General features: G+C 42.8%; 1 protein-coding gene across 1 annotated transcript in view; it reads left to right on the top strand.

Annotated features, from left to right (window-relative positions):
• The window catches only part of fam135b (family with sequence similarity 135 member B), a gene marked incomplete at both ends in the record, with an annotated part of 48,524 nt that overhangs the window by 3,154 nt on the left and 31,953 nt on the right, over positions 1 to 13,417 (top strand). The window contains 2 exons of the mRNA XM_083899614.1: positions 11,164 to 11,306; positions 12,794 to 12,864. Of these exons, the coding sequence (XP_083755740.1) occupies positions 11,164 to 11,306; positions 12,794 to 12,864 (214 nt within the window). The remainder of the gene's footprint in view (positions 1 to 11,163; positions 11,307 to 12,793; positions 12,865 to 13,417) is intronic.

The raw sequence follows: 13,417 nt of genomic DNA, 5'->3' as shown, positions 1-13,417 counted from the left end.
GAGGACGACGTTGCGTGTGTCTTTTTCCGGTCAGTCGTCATGGAAACGCGCCATGCGTTAACGTGCGCTAACGTTGACGCCGTTAGCGTGTTAACGTGCCCAGCACTAACACACAAACGTGTATAAAATAGATCTTTACTACTTTCAGGTCTTTATTATTTTGTGTTTTTGTTGTTTTTCAAATACCAAACTTTTTGATTATTTTTCTCCTCAGTCTAATCTTTTACACGTGATTTAACGTTTCTACGTCTCAGCTGCTACGTTAATTGGGCTGTGATAAAATAACTGAATCAGACTAAAATACTTCCAGTGTGTATCTGTAGAGGTTTTATTCCTCTATGTTCCTGTGTCGTTATTAAACGCTTGTTGTCGCGAACACTTATCTCTGTTATAACCGACTCCGTCTGCGAGCGCTTAGTCCTTCTTCTTTATCCAGTTTGCTCTTCTTTTCGTCCTGCTGCATAATCTCTCTCGTGGTAATAATCCTCCTGTCGCTTTGTTGAGTCTCTTTGGTGTCTTTGGTGTCGGAAACGTTAACAGAGTCAGAACCTCGGCGTTGTGAGAGTTTAATCATCTGTCCGTGTGCTCTGTCCTGACCATAAATGGTGTTTGACGGAAACAAACAAACAATACTGAGTGTCCGACAGCTGATATTAGATAAAAAACCTCTTTGTCTTTGATTCTGACTGTTTTAAATACGTTTTAAATACGTTTTAAATATGTTTTAGTGTGAGAACACAAAGATACACCATCCTGACTTATCTTATCTTATCTAACCTAGTTTATCTTATCTAACCTAAACTATCTTATCATATTTTGTCTTATCTAACATAACCTAGTTTATCTTATTTTATCTATTCTAACCTAACCTATATTATTTGGTTTTATCTAATCTAATCTAGTCTAGCCTAGCTTAGCCTAACCTAACCTCACCTCACCTTTCTTATCTCATCTCATTTTATCTTATCTAACCTAACCTAGTTTATCTTATTTTATCTAATCTAACCTAACCTATTTTATTTGATATTATCTAATCTAATCTAGCCTAGCCTAGCTTAGCCTAACCTAACCTTTCTTATCTCATCTCATTTAATCTTATCTTATCTAACCTAACCTAGTTTATCTTATCTTATCTAACCTAACCTAGTTAATCTTATTTTATCTAATCTAACCTAGCCTAGCCTAGCTTAGCCTAACCTAACCGCACCTTTCTTATCTCATCTCATTTTATTTTATCTTATCTAACCTAACCTAGTTTATCTTATTTTATCTAATCTAATCTAGCCTAGCTTAGCCTAACCTTACCTAACCTAACCTAACCTCACCTCACCTTTCTTACCTCATCTCATTTTATCTTATCTTATCTAACCTAGTTTATCTTATTTTATCTAATCTAATCTAGCCTAGCTTAGTTTAGCTTAGCTTAGCCTAACCTACCCTAACCTAACCTAACCTCACCTGTCTTATCTGATCTCATTTTATCTTATCTTATCTAACCTAACCTAGTTTATCTTATTTTATCTAATCTAGCCTAGCCTAGCTTAGCCTAACCTAACCTAACCTAACCTAACCTCACCTTACTTATCTCATCTCATTTTATCTTATCTTATCTAACCTAACCTAGTTTATCTTATTTTATCTAATCTAGCCTAGCCTAGCTTAGCTTAGCTTAGCCTAACCTAACCTAACCTAACCTAACCTAACCTCACCTTTCTTATCTCATCTCATTTTATCTTATCTAACCTAACCTAGTTTATCTTATCTAACCTAACCTAGTTTATCTTATTTTATCTAATCTAATCTAGCCTAGCTTAGTTTAGCTTAGCTTAGCTTAGCTTAGCCTAACCTAACCTAACCTCACCTGTCTTATCTGATCTCATTTTATCTTATCTTATCTAACCTAACCTGGCCTAACCTAGCTTATCTTATTTTATCTAATCTAACTTAACCTAGTTTATCTTATGTTATCTAATCTAATCTAATCTAATCTAATGCATCTATTTGATCTAACTTATCTTATCAGTTGTTCCTCAGCAGAGAATCAGAGCTTCACTGTTTCACTGTTTCACTGTCTTTTGTGATTTGGGTCATTTTTCCTCTCAGGATTGATGGACTCTCTCTCTCTCTCTCTCTCTCTCTCTCTCTCTCTCTCTCTCTCTCTCTCTCTCTCTCTCTCTCTCTCTCTCTCCTTCCATTTATAGCTTCCATAATAACCGTGGTTTCATTTCATTTGGTCTTACTCAGGTTTCGTCTTTTTCTTCCTGATTGGTCCGTGACCATGGAATCATTAACGAGCGTTGATTGGCTTTGGCTCCGCCCACCACGACAGCACAATATAATCACAGTTGTTGGTCGTTAAGTAGCTGAAAAAAAGGTCTTAAAAAAACCCAGAGAAAACAAAAGCTCTCGGCTCCCGTGTGCATTTTCAGCCTCATAATTGCAGCCATTAATGTTGAGCACCGTGGTTTGAGTTCATCTGCGGACGAAACATTTCACTTTAATTATTTTCTCCTCTTTTTTTAACTTAATTGAAATTCCTGTGGCCGACCCTCACCGACGAGGTAGAGCGAACCTCGCGTGCTCTGCCTTTTATATAATCGTTTAATTTCAGCTGTAATCACTCGCAGATCTTTCGCTGCAGTCATGTGTTCACGCACCGCTGTTTAAAAAAATAAAAAGAATAATCTGGATTCCTGGCAACACAGGAAGCCGTTTGAGTGGCAAATCCTTAATAGCGGCTATTTTTAGCAATCGCTTCGACAGGAGCGCAGCGGTGGTGTGATCTCGCCGCACGTGTCGAGATCACACGTTCCTGTTTTTTAATCGTACGAGGACGAGGACGAGGTCCCCGGCTCTTCTTCGCAGGGTCTCGGCCGAGGTTAATACGTCACTTTCGGCGCGTTCAGAGTTTACGGCTCTTTGGAAGGCGATAAATCGCAGCGTGGTCGTGACGTTGGGATTAATGTCGTTCTGAGCGTTTCCTGCTCAGAACGCAGTGAAAGGACTCGTAATGGCAGCAGCAGCTCATTTTAGAAACACGGAAAATGATGAACATAACAGTGTTTCTCTGTGTGTGTTTTTAATATATTTTAATATGAAGTGTGATAAATCCCAGAGATTCTTCCAGATGGACGAGGCTCGCGTTCAGCTTGTCGATTTACTGCTATAGCCAACGAGAGCTAATCGCCGCAGCTGATTGGCTTTCCTTTTACAGGAGTGTGATTGATAAGAAGATTGGAATCAATATACGACGTTTGTGTTGAAGTAGCCTGCACGTCGATGTTGCTATGCTAATGGATCGCGCGACCGCTTGTACGTCGGACATGTAGCATCACCTTCATCTAGTACAGTATTTGTAGACATAGCGTTTTTATGTTTTGGCATGGCTAAATGCAAATAGATTTTTTAAATTAATTAATTCATTCATTAATTATATTAAATAATTAATGAATTCATTAAATAAATAATTAAATAAATAAATAAATAAATAATTAAATAATTAATTAAATAAATAAATAGTTAAATAAATAGTTAAATAATTAAATAAATAAATAAATAAATAGTTAAATAATTAAATAAATAAATAAATAATTAATTAATTAATTAATTAATTAAATAAATCCAGGTCTGATACATAATATCAGGGTTTCTCTGACTCTGACTGAATATTGAACAGTATATGCATTCTATTCTGTCATTTGGTAAATACATAACATATACACACAAATCGACCTCTGTCACTTCTCCTTATGAATCCTCTGATGCTTCAGACTTCAGAAATAATTCAGCATCTAGGGAATAAACCTTCGAAAGGCACCTATAGTTTGTGTTTTATCGTCAATTATGGCTGTTTTTAATTGTACGCCAGGTCTGGTTATAAGAATATGTGAGTAATTAGAATTTCCTCTCACCTTAGTAAACATATATATATATATATATATACATAGTAAATGAGGAACACTATAGCTCTGTGTTGCGCTGAATCCCCTTCATAATTCCACTGTAAATCAGCAGAAATGCATTCATCATATACAGACGTTGGGGGAATAATCCCTTACTATAATCCCTACTTCACTGTGGAAGTGGGTGCTTGACTCGTCTGCAACCTTCGCACTTAATGAATTTCCACGTGTGAGTGAATCACGTTCCTGCACTGAATCGTTTAATGACGCCGACGTGATAATAATTAATGCACAATAACGCATGATGATGTTCAAGTTAGGGAGGTAACGGGTGGAAGGGGATTGAATCGGTGTTTGGTTACTACTCAAAATGTGTGTGTGATTGAAACACACACACACATGCAGCAGATGTGGAGCACCAGAGGCTAAAAGCAGATTATTTCCAGCACTCTGTGGACTAAAGCTTAATGGAATTTCTGCAGGTTTTTTTTTTATGTGCAGGATGTGATAACTCACCTACACCCCCGACACATGTAAAAAAAAAATGCATTTTAGTCAGAAAGGGGATGGTTTTGATGTTTTCCTGTATACAAAAAAAATATCTTCGTCTTTATTTATATCCATATCTCTGCACACTTTAGTTAAAAAAGAGGTGAATGTTTCTTTAGCTGCCAGGTACAGAGGGAACATCGTCTATATATTCTATAGTGTAATCGTGTTTAGTCACAGGGGCAGAAACTCGGGTCAACACAAATATAAACGTGTGAAATCCAAAGCAGAGGAGGTGTGCGGCGCTAACGCCGAGCTGCTACTCCGTCAGTTCCCTGTTCGGTGGGAGGGGGGGGGGGGTATTGTAGCGTCTGCGACACATCCAGACAGCCTTTGACAGCAAACCCCACGAGTCTGTCAGAAAAGAGCAGCAAGCTCAGCAGGAGATCGCAAAGACTTCTCATCGCTCGCAGCTGGACGCCGCATCAGCCTCGGTCGTCGCGACTGTCCTGTACCTGGTAAAGAAAGAAAAAGAAAGACTAGAGGCACTGTAGTGGCAAAGAGATGAAGAAATAACTGAAGTGTGCGGCCTATGATGCAGCCGCCTTATATCTTATGGAATAATATATAAGGAAAATAACAGGCAGGAGAATTAGTCCTGTAGGTGAATGGAGTTGAGATGTCCACATATTGACCTACGCTCTGTTTTTCAACAATCGTTTATTCCAGGGATGTCAAACTCATCTAGTGTCTAGTCTGGTCAAGAGGGGGCGACGTAGAGAAATAAAAACCAACTCGTCTGTCGCTTAAAATAATAACACAATCCATATTTCATTATTGCACTTCATATTCATGCAAAAATAAATCGTAATTATTAAATAAATAAAGTCAATAACTACGTTGACGACTGCGTTAAAACGTCAAAAACTATTTTTTTTTATTGTTACTATTATTATTAATATTTTTTTTTTCTAAAGGGCTGTAACGTGATCTTGAGTCGACCGGCTGCATTTAATCCACTTATCAGAATTATATTTTTAGGGTTAACGGTACGTCAGCAAAGTGAGTTGACCTAACGGGAGCAGAGCTACGAGGTGGATTCAAGGAACCTAGTAAATTTAGTCAGTCCACTGCTGCCACATTGTGGTCATCGATGCATATATTAATCCTTTTTTTTTTTCAGTTTTTCACTCATAATATCGCTCAGGCTTCTCTTTCTACGAGGATTTTGCTGCTAAAACTCATTCCACAGGTTTGAGGAAAACAAACTCAACAGATTCTGCGTTTAAATTTGCCGTTTGGCACCGAAAATTCTGAAAAAAAAGTGCGAGATCACCAAAGAAAATTTGAAATACAAAAAAAATGACATTTTTATTAAAGATTTTCTTGAAAGACTGTGACAATGATATAATTTGTTCATTCTATGAGCTATCATCAATATATTGATCCGCTTTGCTGCAGGCCTCATCTCACCTTGGATTATCCCATCTCCGCCTACTTCTCCGGTGCCTCCGCCACGAGCAGACGAGGTGAAAACGAGGCCTCTCCCACGTCCTCCCTCACCTCCCACTGGTCCTTGTACTTGTCGATCAGTTCCACCACTCGTTTTTCGAGGGGCTTGGTTGCGATGGAGTTGCTGACGTGGGGCTTGGGTCTCTTCATGTACGCCTTGGTGGCCATTCCCGCCGTCAGCTTCAGCAGCTCCTCGTGCGATTCTTCGTAGTGGCTTTGCAGCTCGTCGTCGTAGATGCTCATGACGAACGTGCCGATGTGGGCCGAGCCGTACGCCTGGAAGTCCGTGGCGTCCTGCGTACGTTGCTCTATTTTCCCGTCCATGTTTTTCCTCTTCGCTTCCAGTAAACTCAGCTTCCTGACAAAGTCGTCTTGGATCCTCTGGAGCCTGACCTCTTTGTCTCTCAGGAGCTTCAAGTGCTTTTGTTTCAGTTTGTCCTTGATGACCTCGTGGTGGTCCTTGTTCTGCTGTATCACCAGGTCCTTCAGCCGGGCCAGCTGGCTGTCCTGCATGCTCTGGATTTCTTCTCGTATGAAATCCCACTCTTGGGCCTCCTTCTCCTCCATCATGCGCTTCCTCATGGCGAGCTGAGCGGGGTCGTTTTCCGACGGAAGGGTGGCCTCCCACGCTCGCTTTTCGCGGGCGCGCTCGATCATCTGCACCTCGGCCAGGCCTGCGGGCAAACCCCGACCCCAGGTCAGAGTGGCCACTTGCAGGAGCTCTGGTTGGGTAATCCCACGCTCCGTCACATACTGGGGGGTGTACGGGTCCGTCTGGGTTTCACTTTCCCTGTAGTCCGTCTGCACCCCCACCGTGAGGAAGGTTGGCTGCTTAGCTCGGTGCTCCTTAACGGCCACGTCATGCCAGAGCTCTTTGTACTTCCCCCATTTGTCCATAAACACAGCTAACAGAGGGTTCCTTTGGTCTCTTCTTCAATCCTTGAATGTTAAGAGTTCTTGAACACACTTGTTCTTCTGTGACGCTGCCCTCCACAGATCGACGTTCTTACTTTGTCAAAGGCGGCAAAGGGATTTTGTGATGTCATGACGTCATCATCAACAGTTCCTTTGAAATGCGGGGTTTGCGTAGTTTGTGACGCTATTCTACAGAAGAAGGCGCTCGTGCTAAAGTCCATAAAACACGGATTCCATTAGGAATTCTAAAATAATTGTATGGCATAACAATCGCCGGTCACATCACAGTCAACTAAAGTTGCATCAAACCACTTCTCGTTGCCTGTTTTTATTTGAGTACCCATGAGTTCAAAGGTGAAATTTGATTTGGATGAAAATCCCTTGGCAGAGGTTTCATTGCTTTCCAACTTGAAGGTTAAAAAAGGTGTGAGTTGTGTTTCTGCTTTGACATCACCCGGGTTACCCACTGACGGTTATAGATAGTTAAAGGTTTCCTCGCACGCTTTTGGCTGGTTTCACCTCCTCGGGCTGGTGGTGAACATTGAGCGGCGGTGTGTTAAAGTAAAGGCGAGGTCGGCCGTAGAGCTGGAAGTCCTCGTGGCGCCAGCACCAAAGCAGTCTGTCCCGGGACAGCGTGGGCTTCATCACGTTGGTGTGAAGAACGTTCTCTCGCCACGGCCTCCTCAGCTCTTCCACGCGAGCGTCGTCTGGCCGTTTGGGATGCCGTCTGTCGTTGTCGCATCTAAAGTTCGTGAACCAAACCACGGAGGCGGCCGCGGGGTTGCCGCCGTCGTTTTTCGGCGTCACGTCTCTGAGCTCCACGGTGGCGCTGTGGTACTGCTGACTGTACGTGAACCTCCGCCCCGGCGCCTTGGCCATCTCCTTCTGCAGCAGCTCCATGGCGAGCACGTTGGAGTTGAAGGTCTGCAGGCTGTAGTTGTGCGCCGCCTTGGTTGCGTCGCGATCGATCGTCAGCAGCGCGGGCTTCGGTTTGTGCAGCTGCACGCTCCTGTCTTTCACCAGCTGAACATGCTCCTGGTTGAAGTCCCTGTCGTGTTGGAACGGCATCTGCTGCCACTTGTGTTTCCACCGGATGTATTCTTTGTTGTAGTTGTCGAGTGCCGTTTTTCTTTTCATCCTCGCAGGCCGAGGAGGCGCGTCCGTCTTGGCGTTCGCCGTGGCCTTTTGCATCCAGTCCGCGGCGGACAGGCCACACGTTTTGTTAACGCTGAAAATCATGTCCGCTGTCGGGAAGAGGTTGTACTGCACCACGTGTTTCAGTTGCCTCACTTGACACAACTGGCTTAGCATCGACAACGCTTGAAAGCAGGGTTCGGGCACCTTGGCTCTGTTGTAGACCAGGGGTTTTCTCATGATGCTCTGCAGCGAGAGATACAAGTAAATGGGACTCAGGCTCATATCCAACGAGTCGTAGATGCGCTGAAAGAAGCGCAAATTTGAGTTGTAGAGGACGATCACCTGCTCCTCCTCACTCCCACTTAGCTTGATGGAAACCGCCTCCCTGAGCCTCATCACTGCTTTATTTTTCAGCCCCTCGAGAACAAAGATGTGCTTCCTTTTATCCAGCACATGGAAACCGGTAACGTAATCCAGGTCCTTGCCGCTGTCCCGCTTGAAACGCGCCAGGTATTTCGCGTCCGATAGCGACTTCTCAACGTCTTCCATCGACTGCGAGTCCAGGTGAAAGGCCGATGCGTTGATTCGCAGGATCTCCGATCGTAGCGCGATCATTGCCGGAATGTTGTTGATGTGGAACAGGAAGGTGATGCGCCCGAACGGACCGCCGTACGACTCGCTGCCGTCGTCCTTCAGCGGGCAAGCGATCTCGACCTTGACTTTGAGTTGCGAGTTGGCAGCATAGTAGTGTCCCTGAGGCATGGGGTGACGGGGAGGTTTGTCCGTCGTCCTCCCTGCGCTCGTCTTTTTGCCAAACTTTGAGAACGCGGGGCCACATTTGATCGGCAAGTTCACCTTCAGACTTCTCCGACCAAGCAGTATATCGGACAGCGTGAGACTAGCGATACCGTAGGAATGAGAAACTGCGTCGACGCGGATTTTTGGTCTTTCCTCCAACTTCCGGTCGCGGTCATGAACCTCGATCTGCAGAGGCGCACTGGTCAGGAAAGTTTGCAGCTCGTGAGGACTCATCAACCCCGTCAAGACGACATTGACGTCTCCGAAGTGGATTTTGGTGCCGTGCTTGTGTTTTGTGGTTTTGTGCAAACTCAAGTTCTGGAACTTGTACTGGCAATAGACGGGTCTGCATTGTTCCTGCAGGACATGGAGAGGGACCGGGGATGACGGCATGGAGGTCGCAGACACAATCGTGATGACGAGCGGATTCAGTTCAGCGCTCAGTTGGTCCGACAGCAAAGCTCTGTCCAGGGTGATGTTGCACATTACCTCAAAAATGCTTGTGGTGCAAACCGGGAAGCGCTCGGTCACCGAAGTCTCACCTGCCAGAAAACACATGGGATTCATTTCAAATGATGGGGCACCATAATTTTTTATTTCCTCATGGTCACAAGCACCCGTTTTGGGTTTCTGAGAACCTGCCGTCACTGGCGGAGCCGAGTTCTTGTCCATTTCTGCGCTCGCGTCTAAATCGGATTTAAAAACTAGATCGCTTTTGTGTTTCTTAGACATGTTAACCCTATTCTCGCACGACTCTCTTAGCTTGTTTATCAACGTCTTGATGTCGTCGCACGCGTTTACGGCGTTCTCGGAGAACTTGGGTTTCTCGCAAAAGGCCTTGAAGCACACTTTGTTCTCTCGGTTCCAGATCTTCAGCTGAATCTTGTACGGGAGTAAGCTGATCAGGAAGTCTCTGTTGACTCTGACGCTGAAACTGTGAGTCCACGTCACCCACGTCTGGTCTCCTTCGTTCAGCGTTTGCAGGATCTTGAAGTCGTTGTCTTTGTAGACCTTTGCCACCGGCCCACACAGCAGCAGATCCACGTTGGTCGTCTTCGTGTCGCCCGGTAGTAACTTGTATTCGATGTGGTAGCACCTCTGTCGCCTTTGACCTTTCACCAAAGGAGCCGGTGCTTTATCGGGAACCGGAGGGACGTCGGTCTCCTCTCTCGGAACGGCGAGAGCGATGCCCACCGTCCATGTGACGCAGTACGAGGCGCCGCCTGCGCGCGGCGACCCATCGGTCGCGGTCTTCGTCTGGAACTCCTGCATCGCAAAGTCACGCTGTGGACGTGTCGTCGGCCACGAGCTCTACTGTAAAAATCTGCCTCTGGTGTTTAAAAAAAAAACCTCCAGATCAAAGTCGTCGCTTCATCATGACATCATCGAGACGTCACAGGGTTTTGGGCCTGGTGTCATAGTGATTCAGATGTCGTCATGGGGAGAAAGAACTGGATATTATGGATGTAAACTTCCACAAAACACGGCCAACCATGTGCCAACTGTCATAAAACACTAAAGGGAGAACGTTATGAAGATGAGGGAAGATTAAATCTAGAAGGAGGACGTTGCTGCCAACTGCCGTATAACAACAAAGACGAATAAGAACGGTGTCATTACTTTTTAATAAATTCTATGATTCGACGTGCATCTTTTTCTTTTTTTTTGCCTTTTATGCTCTCCAAAGCTAGCTAAACGCTCGGCAACGATAATAACCATGTATTATGTGACACGTTATGTCATGACGGTAGCTAGCGCGAGTGTTTGCTAACAGAGGGTGAGCGTCATGGTGGAATAAAGGAAAACTGTTGACCACAGTAGTCCAAAAAATGCCATGAAATGGGACGTGAGACGATAAATAACCGCGTCGTGTGGTCAGTGACGTCACTTTTAAGAATCCGGACTCTAACAGAATGTCAGTAATGTCGTAAATCAAGCGGAAAGTTGGATAATTTTTCCGTAGACTTCCATTCAAGCTAGCTGAAATCCGCTAAAGTTGCCCCCATGTGGCTGTTCAGTGTAGTTGTACTTCCTGGTTTAGCTTCCAACGTTAAACTGGTAGAGTGCAATTGTATTGTCTCTTTGTAGGAAAGTGGTGTTTTATAAGATTTTGGATGTTTTTTCCGTCACTGAATCTTCTCAAATCTATTAATTGTGATGATTATCGCATATTGCCCATTCTCCCTATGTGTAAATCCCTGTAATCTGGCAGTGTAAGCATCTAAGTCTCAAAATATGCACTTATGTACTTCATAAATGTATTGTTTTGTTAATTTATACATGCAAATGTCAGGTCAGGACTGTACTATAATTATTGGGTTAAATATCCTCTCTTACTGTTGCAGTTCAGTCAGTCAGTGAAGCTGCTGCGTTGCTCTAAGCCGACAGTTGTTGTGTTTCCCTCTATCAGGAGAATGCAGCTTCAGCTCCGCGGGGGTTTACGACGGCGGCGTCGTGTTCAGCCGGATATTTCAGATCCTGTACCGGAACGAGGAGATTTCGGTGAACGACTGCATGGTCTTCAGAGTCCACCTGCTGCTGGACGGAGAGAGGGTGAGTCACGCTGGGGACATTTACCACACAAAAGACACACAAAACACAACAACAAAACACAGCAAAACACGGAGTAGAGAGAAGATCATTTTTATGGAGGACCAGACATGACGTATCAATAAATAAATAAATGTAGGTAACAGAAATGTAGAATAAATGTAAAGCATTTATTTATTTATTTATTTATTTACTTATTTATTTATGTATTTATGTATTTATGCATTTATGTATTACTGTATGTATTTATTTATTTATTTATTTATTTATTTATTTATTCATTCATTTATTTATTAATGTCAGGTTTGGTCCTCCATACATTTGTCTGGTTGTAAAGGTCATTTCAGTCAAATCAGCTGTACATAGAGCTTTTTGTTTCATAGCCCCAGCTTATGTCTTTACAACCTATTAAAAAGTCATTAGTTAATGCATTTTTATCATTCTCTGCTCACACACACACACACACACACACGCACACACACACACACACACACACACAAACACACACAACTGCATACTAACACCGAGCCAAATATGTGCAGGATAAATAACGCCATTACGCTGAATAATGAAATGGTAAAAAAAGTGCCGTGTCGTGCAGAAAGTGCTCGCTGAAGCTTTTTGCTGAATGTGTGACTGTGACGTTTAGTTTAGTTTTAGTCAAACTGAAGACGGTATAATTTATGCTTTTTATTGTTTGCTGCAGCAAACGTTGACACAAATATCATCATATTTTCCCCCCGTCATTACAGAGAGAAAATAAGCAAATAAAGTCTGGCCACCAGGGGGCAAATTTAGGACGAGTTTATGAGAAAATGACCGCGCTTATCACACAATATCTTTTTACAAAACATAGTATATTATGGAAAAGTAATTGTTTTCAGATCTAAATTGAAGCTGATAATAAAAGACTGAGACCATTTAATCCTCAGGATATATGTTTATTTTATTATTATTTAACAGAAGTTGGCTTAGTTATTGTTGCACCCCCTGCTGACTAAATATATCAGTACTTTATCTCTCGTTTTTTAGTGTGTGAAACTTGTCTTTAGATTTAAAATTGGGAGTTTGCCACATTCCTTACACTTTTATTTTTAGCCCTGGTTTTCTATTCTCTTCTTTCTCACATCGCTCACCGGTCCAGTGCAGAACTCTCAGGAAAATTGTTCATGTGCAGGTATATGGACACAAAAGTGTTTCCAAATCAATCAGAACATCAGCGCCGGGCAGATCTTGACACATACGTCTTCAAAAGACTCATTTACATGCTCCGTGTTCCTGCTCCGCCTTTGTTTGATCCTAGCCTTTTATTTCCGTTCATATTTAAATCAGCTCTCACTGTGGTCTCTGTGAACACGAGACAGGTCGAAGCGTCTGAGCACAAAGAAAAGCAGAAACAGAGTACCAAGTACCAAATACACAAATATAAAACACACCGTTTGCTTCAATAAGAGATCTTTCCATCATTTCCTCCCTGTCTCTTCTCACAGGTGGAGGAAGCCCTGAGCGAGGTGGACTTCCAGTTGAGGCTGGATCTTCACTTCACTGACAATGAGCAGCAGTAAGTTCTCAATTCATTAAAATTATTCCTTAAGAGCTTTAAGAGCAAATATTTTCAACGGATCCTTGTTCAGGGCGATGACGACTATTATGATGGTAAATTTCAAGTAATTCCAATATACTTTTTTTTTTTGAGAAGAAAGTCAGCTCACTGTCAAAGCGCATTTTCTGATTTTCAAAAATTCTTTAAAATTATTCCATAAGAGGTTTGCAAATATTTTCAACAGATCCTTGTTCAGGGCGATGCCGACTATTATGATGGTAAATTTCAAGTCATTCCGAGATACTTTTCTTTTTCGAGAAGAAACTCAGCTCACTGTCAAAGTGCATCAGGCAAAATGAATAATTTCCTGATTTTCAAAAATTCATTAAAATTATTCCTTGAGAGGTTTGCAAATATTTTCAACAGATCCTTGTTCAGGGCGATGTCGACTATTATGATGGTAAATTTCAAGTCATTTTGTGATACTTTTTTTTTCCGAGAAGAAACTCAGCTCACTGTCAAAGTGCATCAGGGCAAATGGATGATTTCCTGATTTTCAAAAATTCATTAA

The sequence above is a fragment of the Microchirus variegatus genome (assembly GCF_963457635.1).
Source record: "Microchirus variegatus genome assembly, chromosome: 13".
Taxonomy (NCBI): domain Eukaryota; kingdom Metazoa; phylum Chordata; class Actinopteri; order Pleuronectiformes; family Soleidae; genus Microchirus; species Microchirus variegatus.
Note: the sequence above shows the minus strand (reverse complement) of the source record. Positions and strands in the feature narration are given on the sequence as shown.